At 46.4% G+C, this 15,523-nt stretch overlaps 1 protein-coding gene across 1 annotated transcript; it reads left to right on the forward strand.

Moving 5' to 3' along the window:
• The first annotated feature begins 895 nt into the window (after positions 1-895).
• On the forward strand, positions 896-7,985 carry AHSG (alpha 2-HS glycoprotein). The gene is made up of 7 exons (XM_043873979.1): positions 896-1,220; positions 3,338-3,448; positions 3,769-3,853; positions 4,222-4,385; positions 5,571-5,672; positions 6,577-6,663; positions 7,296-7,985. Exons 1-7 carry the CDS (start codon positions 1,008-1,010, stop codon positions 7,611-7,613), a joined length of 1,080 nt encoding a protein of 359 aa, XP_043729914.1. The 5' UTR covers positions 896-1,007; the 3' UTR covers positions 7,614-7,985.
• The last annotated feature ends 7,538 nt before the right edge of the window (positions 7,986-15,523 follow it).

The raw sequence follows: 15,523 nt of genomic DNA on the forward strand, positions 1-15,523 counted from the left end.
GCAGGATTCAAACCCAGAGCTCTGCCAAGTGAGTGGCTGTTGGACCAGGGCTCCTCTCTGCTGCACTTGTCTACTGGCAGAGGGCACAGGCCACGGGAGCACGGGGTCACCGGTGACACTTGGTCACTGGTGCCAATCACACGCAGCCACCCAGGGAATCCAGGTCAGGGTGCATCTGGGCAGTGTGTTGGCAGTCTTGTCTGGAGAGAAGGGGACGTGGCAATGGGGAAGCTCTGCAGGCCGTAGCCCTCCCGGCCCTGCTACAGGAAGGGAGGAAGCTCTCTCCCCATTCCCCGCTCCAGGCAGAAATCTCTCCCTTCCTTTCTTCTTTTCTCTAAGGATCTTATCCAAGATCTTGGCTTAGATCTTATCCAAGATCCCGGCTTAGATCTTATCCAAGATCCCGTAACTTTCCCTCTTCACTCCAAATCATTGGTAACTTGGCTACATCTGTGGGCCTTGTTCTCCCTCCAGAAGAAGGTAATTGTCCCTGACATGTGAAGATTTTAGTAAATTGCTGAGCATCCCTACTTTCCCCAACATGGACCCCATGTTGCCCTCAGCTCCCAATGGAGGGCATTCTCTCTGCTGCCAGAATCACAGCACTCCAGGGCCGACCGTGCCAGCCCCTCATCACCTTAGTGCTCACCTTGTCCTCTCAGCTGCCTCCTCTCTTTGCTGCTGTTACCATGTTCCAGGCCAACTCTGGAGCATCTCCCCAGCCCACCCCCCAACCTGCCCACACGGGCCCCCAAGCAGCATTGACTTTGGCAGATTTCTTGGGGGCCAGCGATGTCATAACCTGTTTGCTTTTCCAGGACTGATGTTTGCAGGGGGCTTTTTTTTGGAACCAGAACAGAAATCATCCCATATCCTTATGCAATCCTTCCGCAGGCTCCAACATATAAATAAAGCCTTTGGACACTCCACCAGTCAGAGCACCTGGGTTGGTCCGGAAGCCTCCAGCTGCCTGCCTGCTGACACACCAGGGCCTCTCTGAAACCACCATGAAATCCTTCATTCTGCTCTTTTGCCTGGCTCAGCTCTGTAGCTGCCGCTCGATCCCACTTGACCCAATTGCAGGTTATAAGGAACCGGCCTGTGATGACCCAGACACAGAGCAAGCAGCCTTGGCGGCCGTGGACTACATCAATAAGCACCTTCCTCGGGGCTACAAGCACACCTTGAACCAGATTGACAGTGTGAAGGTGTGGCCAAGGGTAAGTGAACCAGCCCTGCCAGGCCAGGCAGGACAGGCTGGTGTGGGAGGCTCAGCTGGGTGTCCCTGAGAGCCTGCCTCCCAGAACAAAGGAAACTGCATAGTGAAAAATGCCCTGATTCCTCCAAGGAGGGAGGGAGAGGGCAGGCTGAGGAAAAGAGGAGACATTCTGTACTGTGGTCAGGGTCTCCAGGAGGCTGCTGGATGGGAGCAGGAGGTGTGAGGAGAGGACAAGGCTTCAAATGGTATTTTGAAGGCCAGAAGTAGAAAGTGTGACCTTCTAGAAAAACTAGCACCAGAGAAGGGATTCTGGTTGCCAAACTACCACTGGCCGGAAAACATTTCTTTTTCTTTGTTTGTTTCTCTGCATAAAGACTGAGTGTGAATGAAGCGCACATTTTTAAAGTGCCTATTATGTGCCAGTCCCTTTCATATAGTTCATCTCTGTAACCCCTTCCCCGCTGCATCCCCAGTTCTGTGGGGGTACTGTCCTTGTCTTACATAAGAGATAATGAAGGCTCTGACATATTTAGGGCATTTTTTTTTTACCCAAGGTCAGAAGACAGTAAGCATCAGGCTAGGATTCTATTTTAGCACTGTATTCCTTCCTCTATACAAGCTGCTTTCCCAAGAAAGGTACTCACATCCCAGTGAGAAATCTTGGCTTGAAAGGATTCACCTCCTCACACCTCCTCACCTCTCTCTGGAGGAGAAAGCAATGCAGTCTGAAGCTGGTGACAACGATCAGATCAAACTGGGAAATGTGCCTTGGAGGTCAGCTGAGTGATTTGGAGAGGTGGGGAAAAAGCATCTGTCTACTGCCTATTTTGAAATTAGATTTTATAGCTGATAAAGGATAATTCTTTCAGCCAACAAGTAATTACAAGTCTTCCAGGACAAGAACCAGTGTCAAGTGCTACGGGACATGCTAAGTTGAATTAATGAAATAGCCAGCCTTGTATATTAAAAGCAGTCAGATATTGGCAAGAAGTCAGATAATGATCCAACCTAACACAAAGATGAGAAAGACATAATTAGTACCACAGAAGATTCACAATCTAGGAAGGAAAATACGGCAAACTTCAGGACATCTGGACTGACTCACAGACCTCTGATCTTACAATAGGACAAAATATTTGAAATCAGGGTTGTCCTGGATGGAGTTTAGGAGTTATGCAATAGTGAAGTACAGTGGTGGTTCAGAGGAAGCAATGATCAGTTCAGGGGAAATAACACACAACCTGCATATTTGAGGGAAAGAAAGAACAATGTTGCAATTTTCACTTACAGCAGGGTTTGAGAACAGCTGGAATGCTGGCTCCTATCACTAGCTCTGAGTGTTTTCGGGAAGTTAATTTGGGCACATCTGCACATCATAAAACAGGAAAGGAGATTCTGAGGTTTCAGGTACTAGTGAATAAGGCAGAACAGAAATGAGAGGCAAGGAGAGTTGGGCTGAAAGAAAAAAATAGGCATATGCGTACCTTCTGGATCTTCCGGTATTTGAAGAAAGGATGCAGAAACAAGTGAACTGGAAGGGAAAACTCCAAATAATCATCCAAGCTCCCCTGTCACTGCCTTGCCCACAACTCCTGTCCTCTGTGCGAAGGAAGGACAGACACACTGCTTCCTCCAGCAGAGGAAGGATCACGCTTCCCCCTTACTACCAGCAGGGGACAGTAGGGAACAGCAACTTTGCATCCAGGCATCTAGGAGACAAAAAGCCACAGAGGACAACTTTTCCTTTAGGAAGGAAAAGAAAACAGGGAAGGAAGAAAGTCGGTGTTGAGAAGGAAGGAAAGAAGAAGTAGAGGGAGGGATGGAGAAGATAAACGAGAGACAGTAAATTATTATCCCACACCACCTTACTTTGCTGCTTGACTGAGAAAAATCCCAAACTGACTTTTTCAAAGTAGGGCTTGAAGGGTTAGTACCGACACTCATTTTTGCCTTCCAAATACATCTGAGAGTGATGACTGTGGTTCCTTCAACCTGTCCAAGCCCATGCCCGCTTCTTTCTTACCCTTCCAACAATGGGTGTGTTGACACCCAGTGGGGGCTCACCCGTGGGCCCGCTCAGCAGGCTCAGGCTCACCTCTTCATCCTCTGTCTCCACAGCGGCCCACGGGAGAGGTGTATGACATTGAAATAGACACCCTGGAAACCACCTGCCACGTGCTGGACCCCACGCCCCTGGCAAACTGCAGCGTGAGGCAGCAGACGGAGCACGTGAGCGGCCCTCTCAGGGCAACTTCGGGGTGGGGTGGGGGGGTGGTGCCCCAACTAAAACTGCCAGTCGATGGCGCCCTCCCTAGCGCCCATTTTTTACAATTCCCCTTTTTTGTTGTACCCCGCCCCCCACGCCTCCCCCTCAACCTCTGCAAAACCAGTGTCCTGTTTCAATATCACCAAGTGAGGGAGATTTTGTGAGGCTCGCCTTTGACGTCCACGCCTGAGAGACCACCCCCTCTTCCCCCCTACCCCTATCTTCCACCTTGAGAAGTGAAGGTCAGCCCCCTGGGGTCCTCACTGTGGGTTTATTTCTCCAGGCGGTGGAAGGAGACTGCGATATCCACGTGCTGAAACAAGATGGCCAGTTTTCCGTGCTGTTTACAAAATGTGATTCCAGTCCAGGTAGAGTTGACTGTTCTTATTACGGTTACCCGGTAGAGGGAGTGAGGAAGGGACCTGAATTGTTTTCAACAGAAGCAGATCTAGCCACTTTATTGGTGATGAAAAGGGGAAGCCAAATGTCCTTGAGTTTGGGGATTTTAAAACTGTTTTTTTAAGGAATTGTTCTGCTTGGAGGTTGGAAATCGCCCCTTGGTGACAGGAGCTCCTGCAAAAATGCCAGCACGCCAGGGGCCACCCGAGGGTTTTAGTAAGAAGCAGAGAATCAGCCTGTAACTGTTCGGAGCCTGTCTTAGCCCTTTCAAATAAGCAGAGCGGGGACTAACGCCACTGAGAATTCCAGGCCCGAACCGGGTTACTTCTGTGCGCAGATTCCGCCGAGGACGTGCGCAAGTTGTGCCCAGACTGCCCCCTGCTGGCCCCGCTCAACGACAGCCGGGTGGTGCACGCAGTAGAGGTCGCGCTGGCTACCTTCAATGCCCAGAGTAACGGCTCCTACTTTCAGCTGGTGGAAATTTCTCGGGCTAAATTTGTGGTAAGACTGAGACCCTGCTGACAGATTGGGCAGGTTGGTGGCACTCTGGAGTGTGGACGTGGTGAAGCAAGTGTGAGGGAGGGAGCAGGTGCAGCCACAGGAAGTCAAGGAGGGTGGTGGGAGAAAAGGGAAAGAAAGGGTCCTGTCCTGGACCCAGAGGACCCTGACTGCACCCCCCTCCCCCCACGTAAGCCACTTCAACATAAAATAGTCAGAGTCTGCGTGTCTGTTCAGGCTGTGTTCCTCGGTTTTAGTTAACACCAGGGTGGGAGTTCCCATTTTATCCAGAAGCACACACTGTAAATTCATGGGTCTCCACATCACCATCACCCATCACCACTGAACATCTGCTCTTGTAAGTATCAACTCGTGTAATTGAAACTTACAAAGGCATGGGCATACTTATATATAATGGCAGAATCTTAAAATGCCATGGAATTACTGAACAAAAACAACTAATTGTCCTGTGGTTAGGTTAGCACATTTGAACACAATATAATTCTAATATTAAAAAAAAAAAACTGGTATTCTGGATGCCAGCCATAGCATACTTGGAAATACACTGTAGGTAGTAATTCTATTAACCAGAATATGTGATTCTAGAACCTCCACCTCAGACTATAACAAATAAGAGATATTTTATTATTTTGAGTGTCCTTATGCTCCAAGAACAATGAGATAGAAAAGCATAAATATCTTCTGCACTTCCAGTTATCTTTTTCATTTGATCCAGCTATCTAAAATATGTGGGAGAGGAATTAGTTACTTTCCTATCCCATCTTGGAATAACCTGAACCTTGGGTCTCAAAGTGCAACCCCAATACGGAAATTGGCAGGGGGCAGGGTTCCTACCCAGATCAGTGTCAGGTCAGCCCTCTGGGTTCCTGCTTTCTACCGGAAAACTTGCCTCTGCTCTGGAAGGATGGGCAGTGGATACCTGCACCTACTTCAGGGAACACCCAAACCCCAGCTTCTGTATGCAAGCCCTTAAAACCCACTGCCACCATGTGAGCCCTGTGTAGTCCACCAGGGGCATGTTTCCTGGCCACACAGTGTGGTCTACATGAGTGGCGCTCCCCGGACTATGTAGTACCATGGCCCTCACTACTTCCCTCTGGGCTGTCCTTCCCTGCCTTTCTCACGCTGTCACGTTGCTCCATGAAAATGTTCATATATCTTCATCAGCCTCTTCCAGCTTCTGTCTCTGTGGAGTTTGCAGTGGCTGCTACTGACTGTATTGCTAAAGACGTCGTAGATCCAACCAAGTGCAACCTGCTGGCAGAAAAGGTGAGCGGGCCAGGCACTGAATCGGCAAAGCTGGTCATGGAACAGAGCCTTCTTAGAGCAAGTTTATATCTTGGGGCTGTGGAAAGAGATAATGCAAAATACCCATGCCCTGTGAGGCTGGGTCATGCCAGGTCATCCCTTGGGGTGTCATCTCCCCTGCTTAAGAGCTATCAACAGATCTTCTCATCTGCTGGAGGCCCCTGGAGTTAGAGAGGCTATTTCCTAACTAATATGAGTCATGTCAGGCTGCTGGAAGTATAAAGTGTAGATTTTCTAGATATACCTCAGGTATGCAACCTAAGTCCTTAAGCCAGTAATGTCTACTTCTAGGAATTTAGCCTAAAGATATCAGCCTGTTTGACAAAATATGTCTATAAAGATGATTTATGACAGATTCAAAATGACCCGAAACATCTGAATGTCCAACAGGAGGGAATCGTTGAATAAAATACGACATGTTAGTAAATAGAAAATTATAGACACAGAAATTATGTTTTCAAAGAATGATGAATGATATAAGAGAATGCTAGCGTTCTAGCGTGTGAAAAACAGAGTCTCCAAAATGGTACAGTCACAATCATGTCAACTTTTAAATGATATCTAATAGTATTTAAAAATAAAGAAATATATAGAGGTTAACAGAAGTTCTTCTGAGTCACCACAATTTCTGAGATTATGGGTGAGCTCTCTCACTCCCAAAACATTTCTGTATTTTCTACATTCTATATAAAATATAAGCAGAAAGCATGAACTTTAGGAAAAAAGTTAGAAAAAAAAACAAAAACAAAAAGACAGGAATTAAGAATTTAAGCGCCTTACCCTGGATGTGTTGAGTATAAGTGAAACTGGGTGAGAAGTCCAATTTTTGAACATGTTCAAATAACCCCTCTCTTTCTGTGGGCAGCAATATGGCTTCTGTAAGGGGTCAGTCATTCAGAAAGCTGTTGGTGGGGAAGACGTCTCAGTGACTTGCACGGTGTTCCAAACGCAGGTAAGAGCCCCATAGATGTACTGGCCCTGTTTGTCAGAATCCAGTGACCCCTTTGGATTTCTGCCATGCAGTAGTAATCAGGGCATTAGCTGCCTGTTCTTCTGAGCCCCACAACAATAGATAGTGCCAGGAATGTGGAATCATCAGTAAATGAAAGGTTTCACTCATGCCCTCCCCTTCCAGGAACTGGTACTTACAGGGCAGAACCACCCCCAGGTGCAGTTGGCAAGGTCATGTTTCTAGCTGCCGCCTCCGGGAGTGAGGGGTGTGTGGGAGTGGTTTTCTGAGTTGCAGAGACTAGGCGGGTAGATCTGCCTGCTAGCTCCCTGTAACTGCGGGTGTAGATGAAAAAGAGGGTGACGCTGCTGGTGAAAGTTAGCCATAAGGTGGGGTTCTTTTGCTCCTGAAGCGTGAGTGTAAGTCTACCAACCCCAAAACAGCTGGTGAGCAAGGGAACGGCGCAAGCCAGTTACCCCTCCCCTGGAACCCTGATGACTATCCTTTGTACCTAGGTAGTTCTTCTTGGCCAGATTCCTTACACATAAAAATTATTACTGTGAGAGAATTGGGTGGGGATTTCCCCTGGAAGGAGGAGAAAGGCAGCTAACCTAAAGAAACGGTCCTCTCTCCAGCCTGTGATTCCGCAGCCCCAGCCCGACGGCGCCGAAGCTGGGGCCCCGAGCGCCGTGCCGGAGGCAGCCACCCCTGCGCCTTCTGCAGCTGGGCCGCCCGTGGCCTCCGTGGTGGCGGGACCAAGCGTGGTGGCCGTGCCCCTGCCTCTGCATCGGGCACACTATGATCTGCGCCACACTTTCTCCGGTGTAGCCTCGGTGGAGTCAGCCTCGGGAGAAGCGTTCCGCGTGGGGAAGACACCCGTAGGGGGGCAGCCTAGCGTTCCTGGTGGTCCAGTCCGCCTTTGCCCAGGCAGAATCAGATACTTCAAGATCTAGAAGATGGTCGGAGATGAGACGGTTTGGCACAGAGAATACAGCTATCATTTTGTCCAAGTATGGGTATGGGTAGGGGCTTTGTCTGCTCTGGAAGCAAGTGCTGCCTGTGGCCTAGATGAATGTCAGCTCTTGAGTCCCAACTTCTCATCCTTCCAAGACCAGGAGCCGAGGAGGTGCTAGTGATGTTTGATGGAACATAAAGTCAGCAGCTTGATGGTCATTGCTTTGATGTAAGCCTCCACCACTGTGTTCTCTACCTTCTCTTTCCTGACCTCACAAAAATAATTGGAACTGTGACTTTGAAAGGTGCTCTTGCCAAGTTTATATCTACTTGTCATTAAAAATGCTCTAATAAAGAAGGTTCTAAGCTGAGATGTTGTCATGATTGCTGCCTACTTCATCCAATCTCGTGTGTGTGGTCTTTCCAGCAACCCTACCACGTGTCCCTAATCAAAATCAAAGTGAAAATAGGAATAAAATAGAACAAAACCTCCTATATACATAGGAAAAAGTGAGACCAGGATCTGCTCACAACCTATATGATATGATAATTTCCTTATAAGAAAATAATTCTTTCATTTCATCATGGTCAGAAAATATTGCTAAATTAGGACCAAGTGCTTAAACTTTGTAAAGACAAACCAACCATTGGTTTTCCCCAATTCCCAGATAAGGAAAGGTTAGTAATTAGCACAGGAGCCTCACTTTAATTATACCTGTTGATTATACTATATGTGTATATAGTAAGAAAGAAACAAAGTGAAGTTGCTCAGTCGTGTCCAACTCTCTGCGACCCCGTGGACTGTAGCCTATTAGGCTCCTCTGTCCATGGGATTCTCCAGGCAAGAATACTGGAGTGGGTTGCCATTTCCTTCTCCAGGGGATCTTCCCGACCCAGGGATCAAACCCAGATCTCCCACATTGCAGGGAGACACTTTATCCTCTGAGCCACCAGAGAAGTATACATATAGTACTATATACTAAAATGGATTCTAGCCAATCCATTTTAAGACCTCAAGTGTAAGCTCTGGTTTATAGTATGAATAGAAGAGGGATACCTCCAGTGGTAAATCCAGTGGACATTTGTAGATACTATCTAAGTGCTCAGAGAGCATAAAGAAATAAATAGTTCCCATTATAGAGTGGTGCCTAGACAATTTCAATGTTTATCCACTAGCATTAGGTTATTCTGAGCAACCTAAGTGATGGGCCCTTTCTTATGAAATTTTAAAGGATTAGGACTAATAACCAATTGGGTGGTTTCACTTGACCCCAGAAGACTGAATCAAGCATTGACACTCACCTTATCACTCTTGCCTAGAGGTTTTGCCAACATTCCAGTAACCAGAAAGAATGGCCAGGAAGGTAGGAAAACCATTAGGTGCCTCAGAACCCAGGGAAGATGAGGCAGGCATGATCAGCTGACCTAAATGCTGCAGAAAGAGCAATAAACATGAGGACCAAGCAAAGGCCATGGGTTAGCTGACTGACTTGGAGGTGATGGTGACCACTGGCAGATACAGTTTCAAGAAGGTTGAGTGTGAAAGCCTGGTGGCAGCGTTGAAGATGCCTGGTGGAAGATGATGAGAAAATGGAGAGGAGTGTGTAATCTCTTTCAAGCAGTTTGATGGTGAAGGGTGGGAGAGAGAGGATGTAATCTTAAAGGACTGATTTTGCACAGACACAGTGGAGAGCAGCATCTTGCAGCGAGACCTTCATTCCCTGACCAGGGATGGAAACTTGGGTTCAGCAGTGAGAGCACAAAGTCCTAAGCACTAGACCAGGAGGGACTGGGGCTAAGACTCTGGGCCCCAGTTCTTGCTGCCTAGAGAAAAAAAAAAAAATGCTAAGGAGACAGCAGTTAGAAAGGAAAGTAAGACATGTACTAGAAAAGCAGAACACATGCAGAGAGACTCACAGGTGAGCTCAGAGAGAGTCACACCTTGGGAAGTTTAAATCATTTACAAAGGGGCAGTCTTCCTGGTCTTTGTCTTGCTCTGACCCTACAGCTGATTTGTCTCAGGGTCCTCCCCTATGTACACGTGCATCCTTTAGCCAAAATGGAATTTAGCACGAGCGTCCCTGGGAAGTTAGCAAAGCGTACAGTCTGGCACCCTCTCCCTTTTTGACCGCCGAGGAGCCTTTCTGTGCATGTTCAGTTGAGGTCTTTCTGATTCCAAGGATGGGAAATATGTGAGCTCCTGATCTTTTACCCAAGCAGGGCTTAGTCCCTCTCTGCCCCTGCCATTGCTGGGCTATTATCTTAAAGTGCCCACAGGAGACAAAGTCCGGCTGTTTACCCTGTTCCTGTTGTTATTTCTGGACATCCTGGAATGCAAAGTCAAGTGGGCCTTAGAAAACATCACTATGAATAAAGCTAGTAGAGGTGATGGAATTCCAGTTGAGCTATTTCAAATTCTAAAAGATGATGCTGTGAAAGCGCTGCACTCAATATGCCAGCAAATTTGGAAAACTCAGCAGTGGCCACAGGACTGGAAAAGGTCAGTTTTCATTCCAATCCCAAAGAAAGGCAATACCAAAGAATGCTCAAACTACTGCACAATTGCACTCATCTCACATGCTAGTAAAGTAATGCTCAAAATTCTCCAAACAAGGCTTCAACAATACGTGAACTGTGAGCTTCCAGATGTTCAAGCTGGTTTTAGGAAAGGCAGAGGAACCAGAGATCAAATTGCCAACATCCACTGGATCATTGAAAAAGCAAGAGAGCTCCAGAAAAACATCTATTTCTACTTTATTGACTATGCCAAAGTCTTTGACTGTGTGGATCACCACAAACTGTGGAAAATTCTGAAAGAGATGGGAATACTAGATCACCTGACCTGCCTCTTGAGAAATCTGTGTGCAGGTCAGGAAGCAATAGTTAGAACTGGACAAGGAACAACAGACTGGCTCCAAAGAGGAAAAGGAGTACGTCAAGGCTGTATATTGTCACCCTGCTTATTTAACTTATATGCAGAGTACATCATGAGAAACGCTGGACTGAATGAAGCATAAGCTGGAATCAAGATTGCTGGGAGAAATATCAGTAATCCCAGATATGCAGATGTCACCACCCTTATGGCAGAAAGCAAAGAAGAACTAGAGACTCTTGATGAAAGTGAAAGAGGAGAGTGAAAAAGCTGGCTCAACATTCAGAAAACTAAGATCATGGCATCTAGTACCATCACTTCACAGCAAATAGATGAGGAAACAGTGGAAACAGTGTCAGACTTTATTTTGGGGGGTTCCAAAGTCACTGCAGATGGTGACTGCAGCCATGAAATTAAAAGACATTTGCCCTTGGAAGAAAAGTTATGACCAACCTAGATAGCATAAGCAGAGACATTACTTTGCCAACAAAGGTCTGTCTAGTTAAAGCTGTGATTTTTCCAGTAGTTATGTATGGATGTGAGAGTTGGACTATAAAGAAAGCTGAGCGCTGAAGAATTGATGCTTTTGAACTGTGGTGTTGGAGAAGATGCTTGAGAGTCCCTTGGACTGCAAGGAGATCCAACCAGTCCATCCTCAAGGAAATCAGTCCTGAATATTCCCTGAAAGGACTGATGTTGAAGGTGAAACTCCAATACTTTGGCCTCCTGATGCAAAGAACTGACTCATTTGAAAAGACCCTGATGCTGGGAAAGATTGAAGGAGGGAGAAAAGGGGACAACAGAGGATGAGTTAGTTGGATGGCATCACCGACTCAATGGACATGAGTTTGAGTAAATGCTGGGAGTTGGTGATGGACAGGGAGACCTGGCATGCTGCAGTCCATGGGGCCACAAAGAGTTGGACATGACTGAGTGACTGAACTGAACTAGACTTGTTATTTCTATCTTGAAGTATAAAAAGGAGGCTGGTTGCAAAAATGTCTAGCCTGGAACCCATCTGTTCTCCTGCTTCAGGATAGATTAGAGGGTACAGGGATGATTTCTTTTCTAGGAGAGAAGAGCTTTGAGTGTCCTTAGGGCAAAAGATAGGAAGAGATGGAAGAAGAAAGAGAGAAAGGATATAATGGGGCACGGGCAGAGGCAATATTTAGTGAAGAACTGGAAATGGTTTGGGCAACTCTGCTGAAGAGACTAGTCTTTCTGTGAGGGAGTTTGCAAGGGAATTCTGGAAATTTCACCTTTTACCCAGTACTAAAAGAGACTCATTCGCTTTCTCCCCTTGCTATACTTGGGTGTGGCTGTGAGGGAACATGGAGTATTAGAGTGTTTTCCTTGGCAGGTGGTGGATACCCAATCCAAAGCAGCTTAAGTGAAAAGAGAAATGTCACCCCTTCATGTGCTGGGAATTGAAATGGGTGAGTCTTACCTAGGGCACCATAGAATCCAGGATTCATTTCCCTTCTCTCTTTCCCTCTCCCCCCTCACCTTTCATCCTCCCCTCCCTCCCTCCTTCCTTCTCTCTTTCTGTCATCAGTGCTTGCCTTCAGTTTTAGCCGGGATAGCCACTGGCAGCCTCACACCTTCATAAGTATTAGTGCCTAACCCTGCAGAGAAAGAGAAGAGCTACTCTAAAGGAGACAAGAGAGAGGCTTCCCAGGGGAATAGCAGGCACGGAGGCCTAGAGGCAGAAAATATGTTGATGTAGCTAAGGGTGAGAAAGGAAGCTGACTGGAGCAGCTAAGAGGGGAAAGAGGACAGCTTTAGAAGATGAGATTGAAGAAGTAGGTGAAGGCAGGTCGTGAATAGCCTTGAAGTCCCCCAGAAGGAATTAGGATTGTATTGAGAAAAATCAGTGCAATGGGAAACCACTAAAGGTTTTAAGCAGGGCAGTGGCATAATCTGATTTACCTTAAGAGATCAACCAGGCACCATGGTTCTAGACCTGGGATGAGGAAAGGTAGGGTGAAGTAGTATTATTCCCTCTCACGCCCCCCACCTGGGGACATTTGGAAGTAACTGGAGACACTTACTTGGGATGGTACTGGACAGAGACTAGGGATGCTAAACATTTTGAAATGGACAGGACCTTCCCAACAATGAAGTCCTAACAAAGAACAATGATTAATTAATGCCCCCCAAAGCCAATAGCATTCATGTTACATTGTTATTTGCTATAGGGAAAATGGGTTGTATCTGGGAAAGAGTAGCCATGGGATAGGAAGTGACTGGAGCTTTCTAGGGGAGAGATGTGTACCTTAGTCTAAGGTTGTGAGCAGAAGATGTGCTTTAAAAATAGGGACATAACTTCAGGTAGAACTCCTAGGACCTACCAATGGATTTGATGTAAGAAAAAGAGAGGTGAAAGATAACTCCTGATTTGTGGCTTTGCAAACTGGGTAGAGGCTGGTGTCTTTTACTGAGGCAGAGGGCGCTGGTTCATTTCATCTGAGTTCCCCCAGTCTCTCTCCTGTCTTAGAATTGTGCCGTTGATTTTTCTGTCAGCCCAACCCATGCCTTGATCTGACAGACTTGTGCTGTCTGGGCTAAGACAATTCACCTTTTGATTTCTTCTGGCCTCCATTATACAACCAGGTGTATGTAGCAGCCTGCCAGGACTGTAGGGAGGATTAAATTATGCTAGAATATATGCTTGGAACCTTCGTGACACATTCTGGGTACTCAGTCAGGGTCCTCCCTCGCTGCTTCTTTTTCCTGTATTCTGAATTTGGTGGCTTCCGAAGATTATGTCCTTGACCTTCTCTTAAATGTGTACTCTAAGCTTGGCAAGTCCGTTCTTTCTCATGATTGAAACTCTCGATCTTACACAGATAACTTCCAACTTTATAGCTCTAGCTTGGGCATTTTTTTTCAAATTCTAACATTGCATTCCAAATGTCTCTAGGATTTCCTCACTTGAATTTACCTACGTGATTTATTTGATGTAAGAAAAGAATGCATACATAAAGACTTAGTAATATTTGAAATGTGCATATTCTAGAAAAATTTCTTCTTAAGAATAAACATAAATTAGAATGAGTTATGAAGCTATTAAATCTACTGTGCTTCCAGCACATTTTTGCATCTAATGCAGCCCTATATTTTCTCAACATCATCTTTAATATTTTGCAGAGTGAGCTCTCCTAAATTAATAGTGTTGTGTGGGTCTCATTTACTTGCCTTCTTAATGGTTTTTTTAAATCACATCTGCTTCACCTTCCAAAGTTACTGAATTTCAGGTATATTTTTCAATATTGTATCACCACACCAATCAACAATATTTGGTAGGTGTCAGGATAATAGAAATATTTACAACAGTGATAATAAGTGAATATTAGAATTAGAGAATGCTATTGTTTTTGAGTCACTAAGGTGTGTCCCTGACACTTTTGTGATGCCATGGACTGTAGCCCACCAGGCTCCTCTGTCCATGGGATTTCCCAAGCAAGAATACTGGAGTGGGTTGCCATTGCCTTCTCCCACCACAACCCAGGGCATCTTCCTAACAGCCCAGGAACTGAACCTGCATCTCCTGCATTGGCAGACAGATTCTTTACTGCTGAGTCATCAGGGAAGGCCCAGAATAATAGAATAGTTTTCATCAAAACCACTCATGGAGATTTGCTGCTCAAGAAAATAAAGAAAAGTGGTTCCAATGATACTGACAAAGGGTGATGGGTATTTCTCTTCCATGGAACAATCATATGGCAATGTTGTAACCAAGGTTTACAAAGTACTTGCTGAAAACTCTCTGTACATCCCCTGCTTGACCAGTTCCTGCTTCACCTACACCTTACTCACCTGACTCTCCCTAAATCATCCCCTTAAATCATAGGGTCTAATTAGAAAATACCCTCCTCATCCCACCAGAGGTACCGTTCTAATCTTTAGCTCAGAGTGGCATCTCCTTGATAGTTTAACAAAGGGAAAACCTCTGCTGCAGGAAGGTACTTAGTTAGCTCCGGTGTTTTAGAGGGCTCAGCTACTCTGCTGGTTTCCCTGGTAACTGATGAGCCAAGCTGAAGTCAGTTCCCCCATAACTAATAGCCTTCCTATTTCCCCCAACCAGAGTGAAGCCTGCTGGCACATTCTGCCCACCACCCACTGCACACTGTGGGTGTCGCTCCAGGACCTTGCTTCAGACAGGTAGTAAGTTCCCCCATCCATTACACCAGTGATGTCTCTGTTGCTAACTCTGGGCTCTTTCTTCAGTCTCGAAGCTGGGCACAGGACTTGCAGACCTCTAGGGTACAGCCCAACAATTGTTGCCAGCCCAAATCTCTCCTTCTCTGCCCACTGAAGCCGAATGAAAAATACACAAAGACAGAGTTTGGAGGAAATAGAAAGGTGGCTTTTATTCTCAACTGGTGGAGAGGGTATCCCAGTAGGCTCATGCCTCAAGAATTGTGCTCCCCCTCCGTGAGGAGTCTAGGGGCTTATATAAGGCAAGTCAGGAGTTGGTGATGAGGTTGATTTCTTCCTCTTGCCTTGTTTCAAAGACAGTCATAAACTGCTGGCAGTAACCCAGGAATTGAGTCTGGTGGTTCGGTGGCTCTGTGGCCTTCTTTTCTGATATGTATCTACAAGGAGAAGGGTGTTGTATGGGTAAACACCAGACAGAGGATGTATTTAGCATAGAGTCAAAGGAGAAAATGTGAATTTTAGCTCCTGCAGAGTTAGGGGACAGAAGCAAACTTCGTTACAGACATGCAAGAATTAGGAGCAGTTAAAGGTTAAAAAAAAAGGTTGGGGGGGAGCTTCCCGGGTAGATGGTAAAGAATCCACCTGCAGTGCAGGAGACCCCAGTTTGATCCCTGGGTTGAGAAGTTCCCCTGGAGAACAGATAGGCTACCCACTCCAGTATTCTTGGGCTTCCCTGGTGGTTCAGATGGTAAAGAATCTGCCTGCAATGCGAGAGACCTGGGTTCAATCCCTGGGTTGAGAAGATTCCCCTGGAGGAGGGCATGGCAACCCACTCCGGTATTCTGGCCAGAAGAATCCCCATGGACAGAGGAGCCT

The sequence above is a fragment of the Cervus elaphus genome, chromosome 19, assembly GCF_910594005.1.
Source record: "Cervus elaphus chromosome 19, mCerEla1.1, whole genome shotgun sequence".
NCBI lineage: Eukaryota > Metazoa > Chordata > Mammalia > Artiodactyla > Cervidae > Cervus > Cervus elaphus.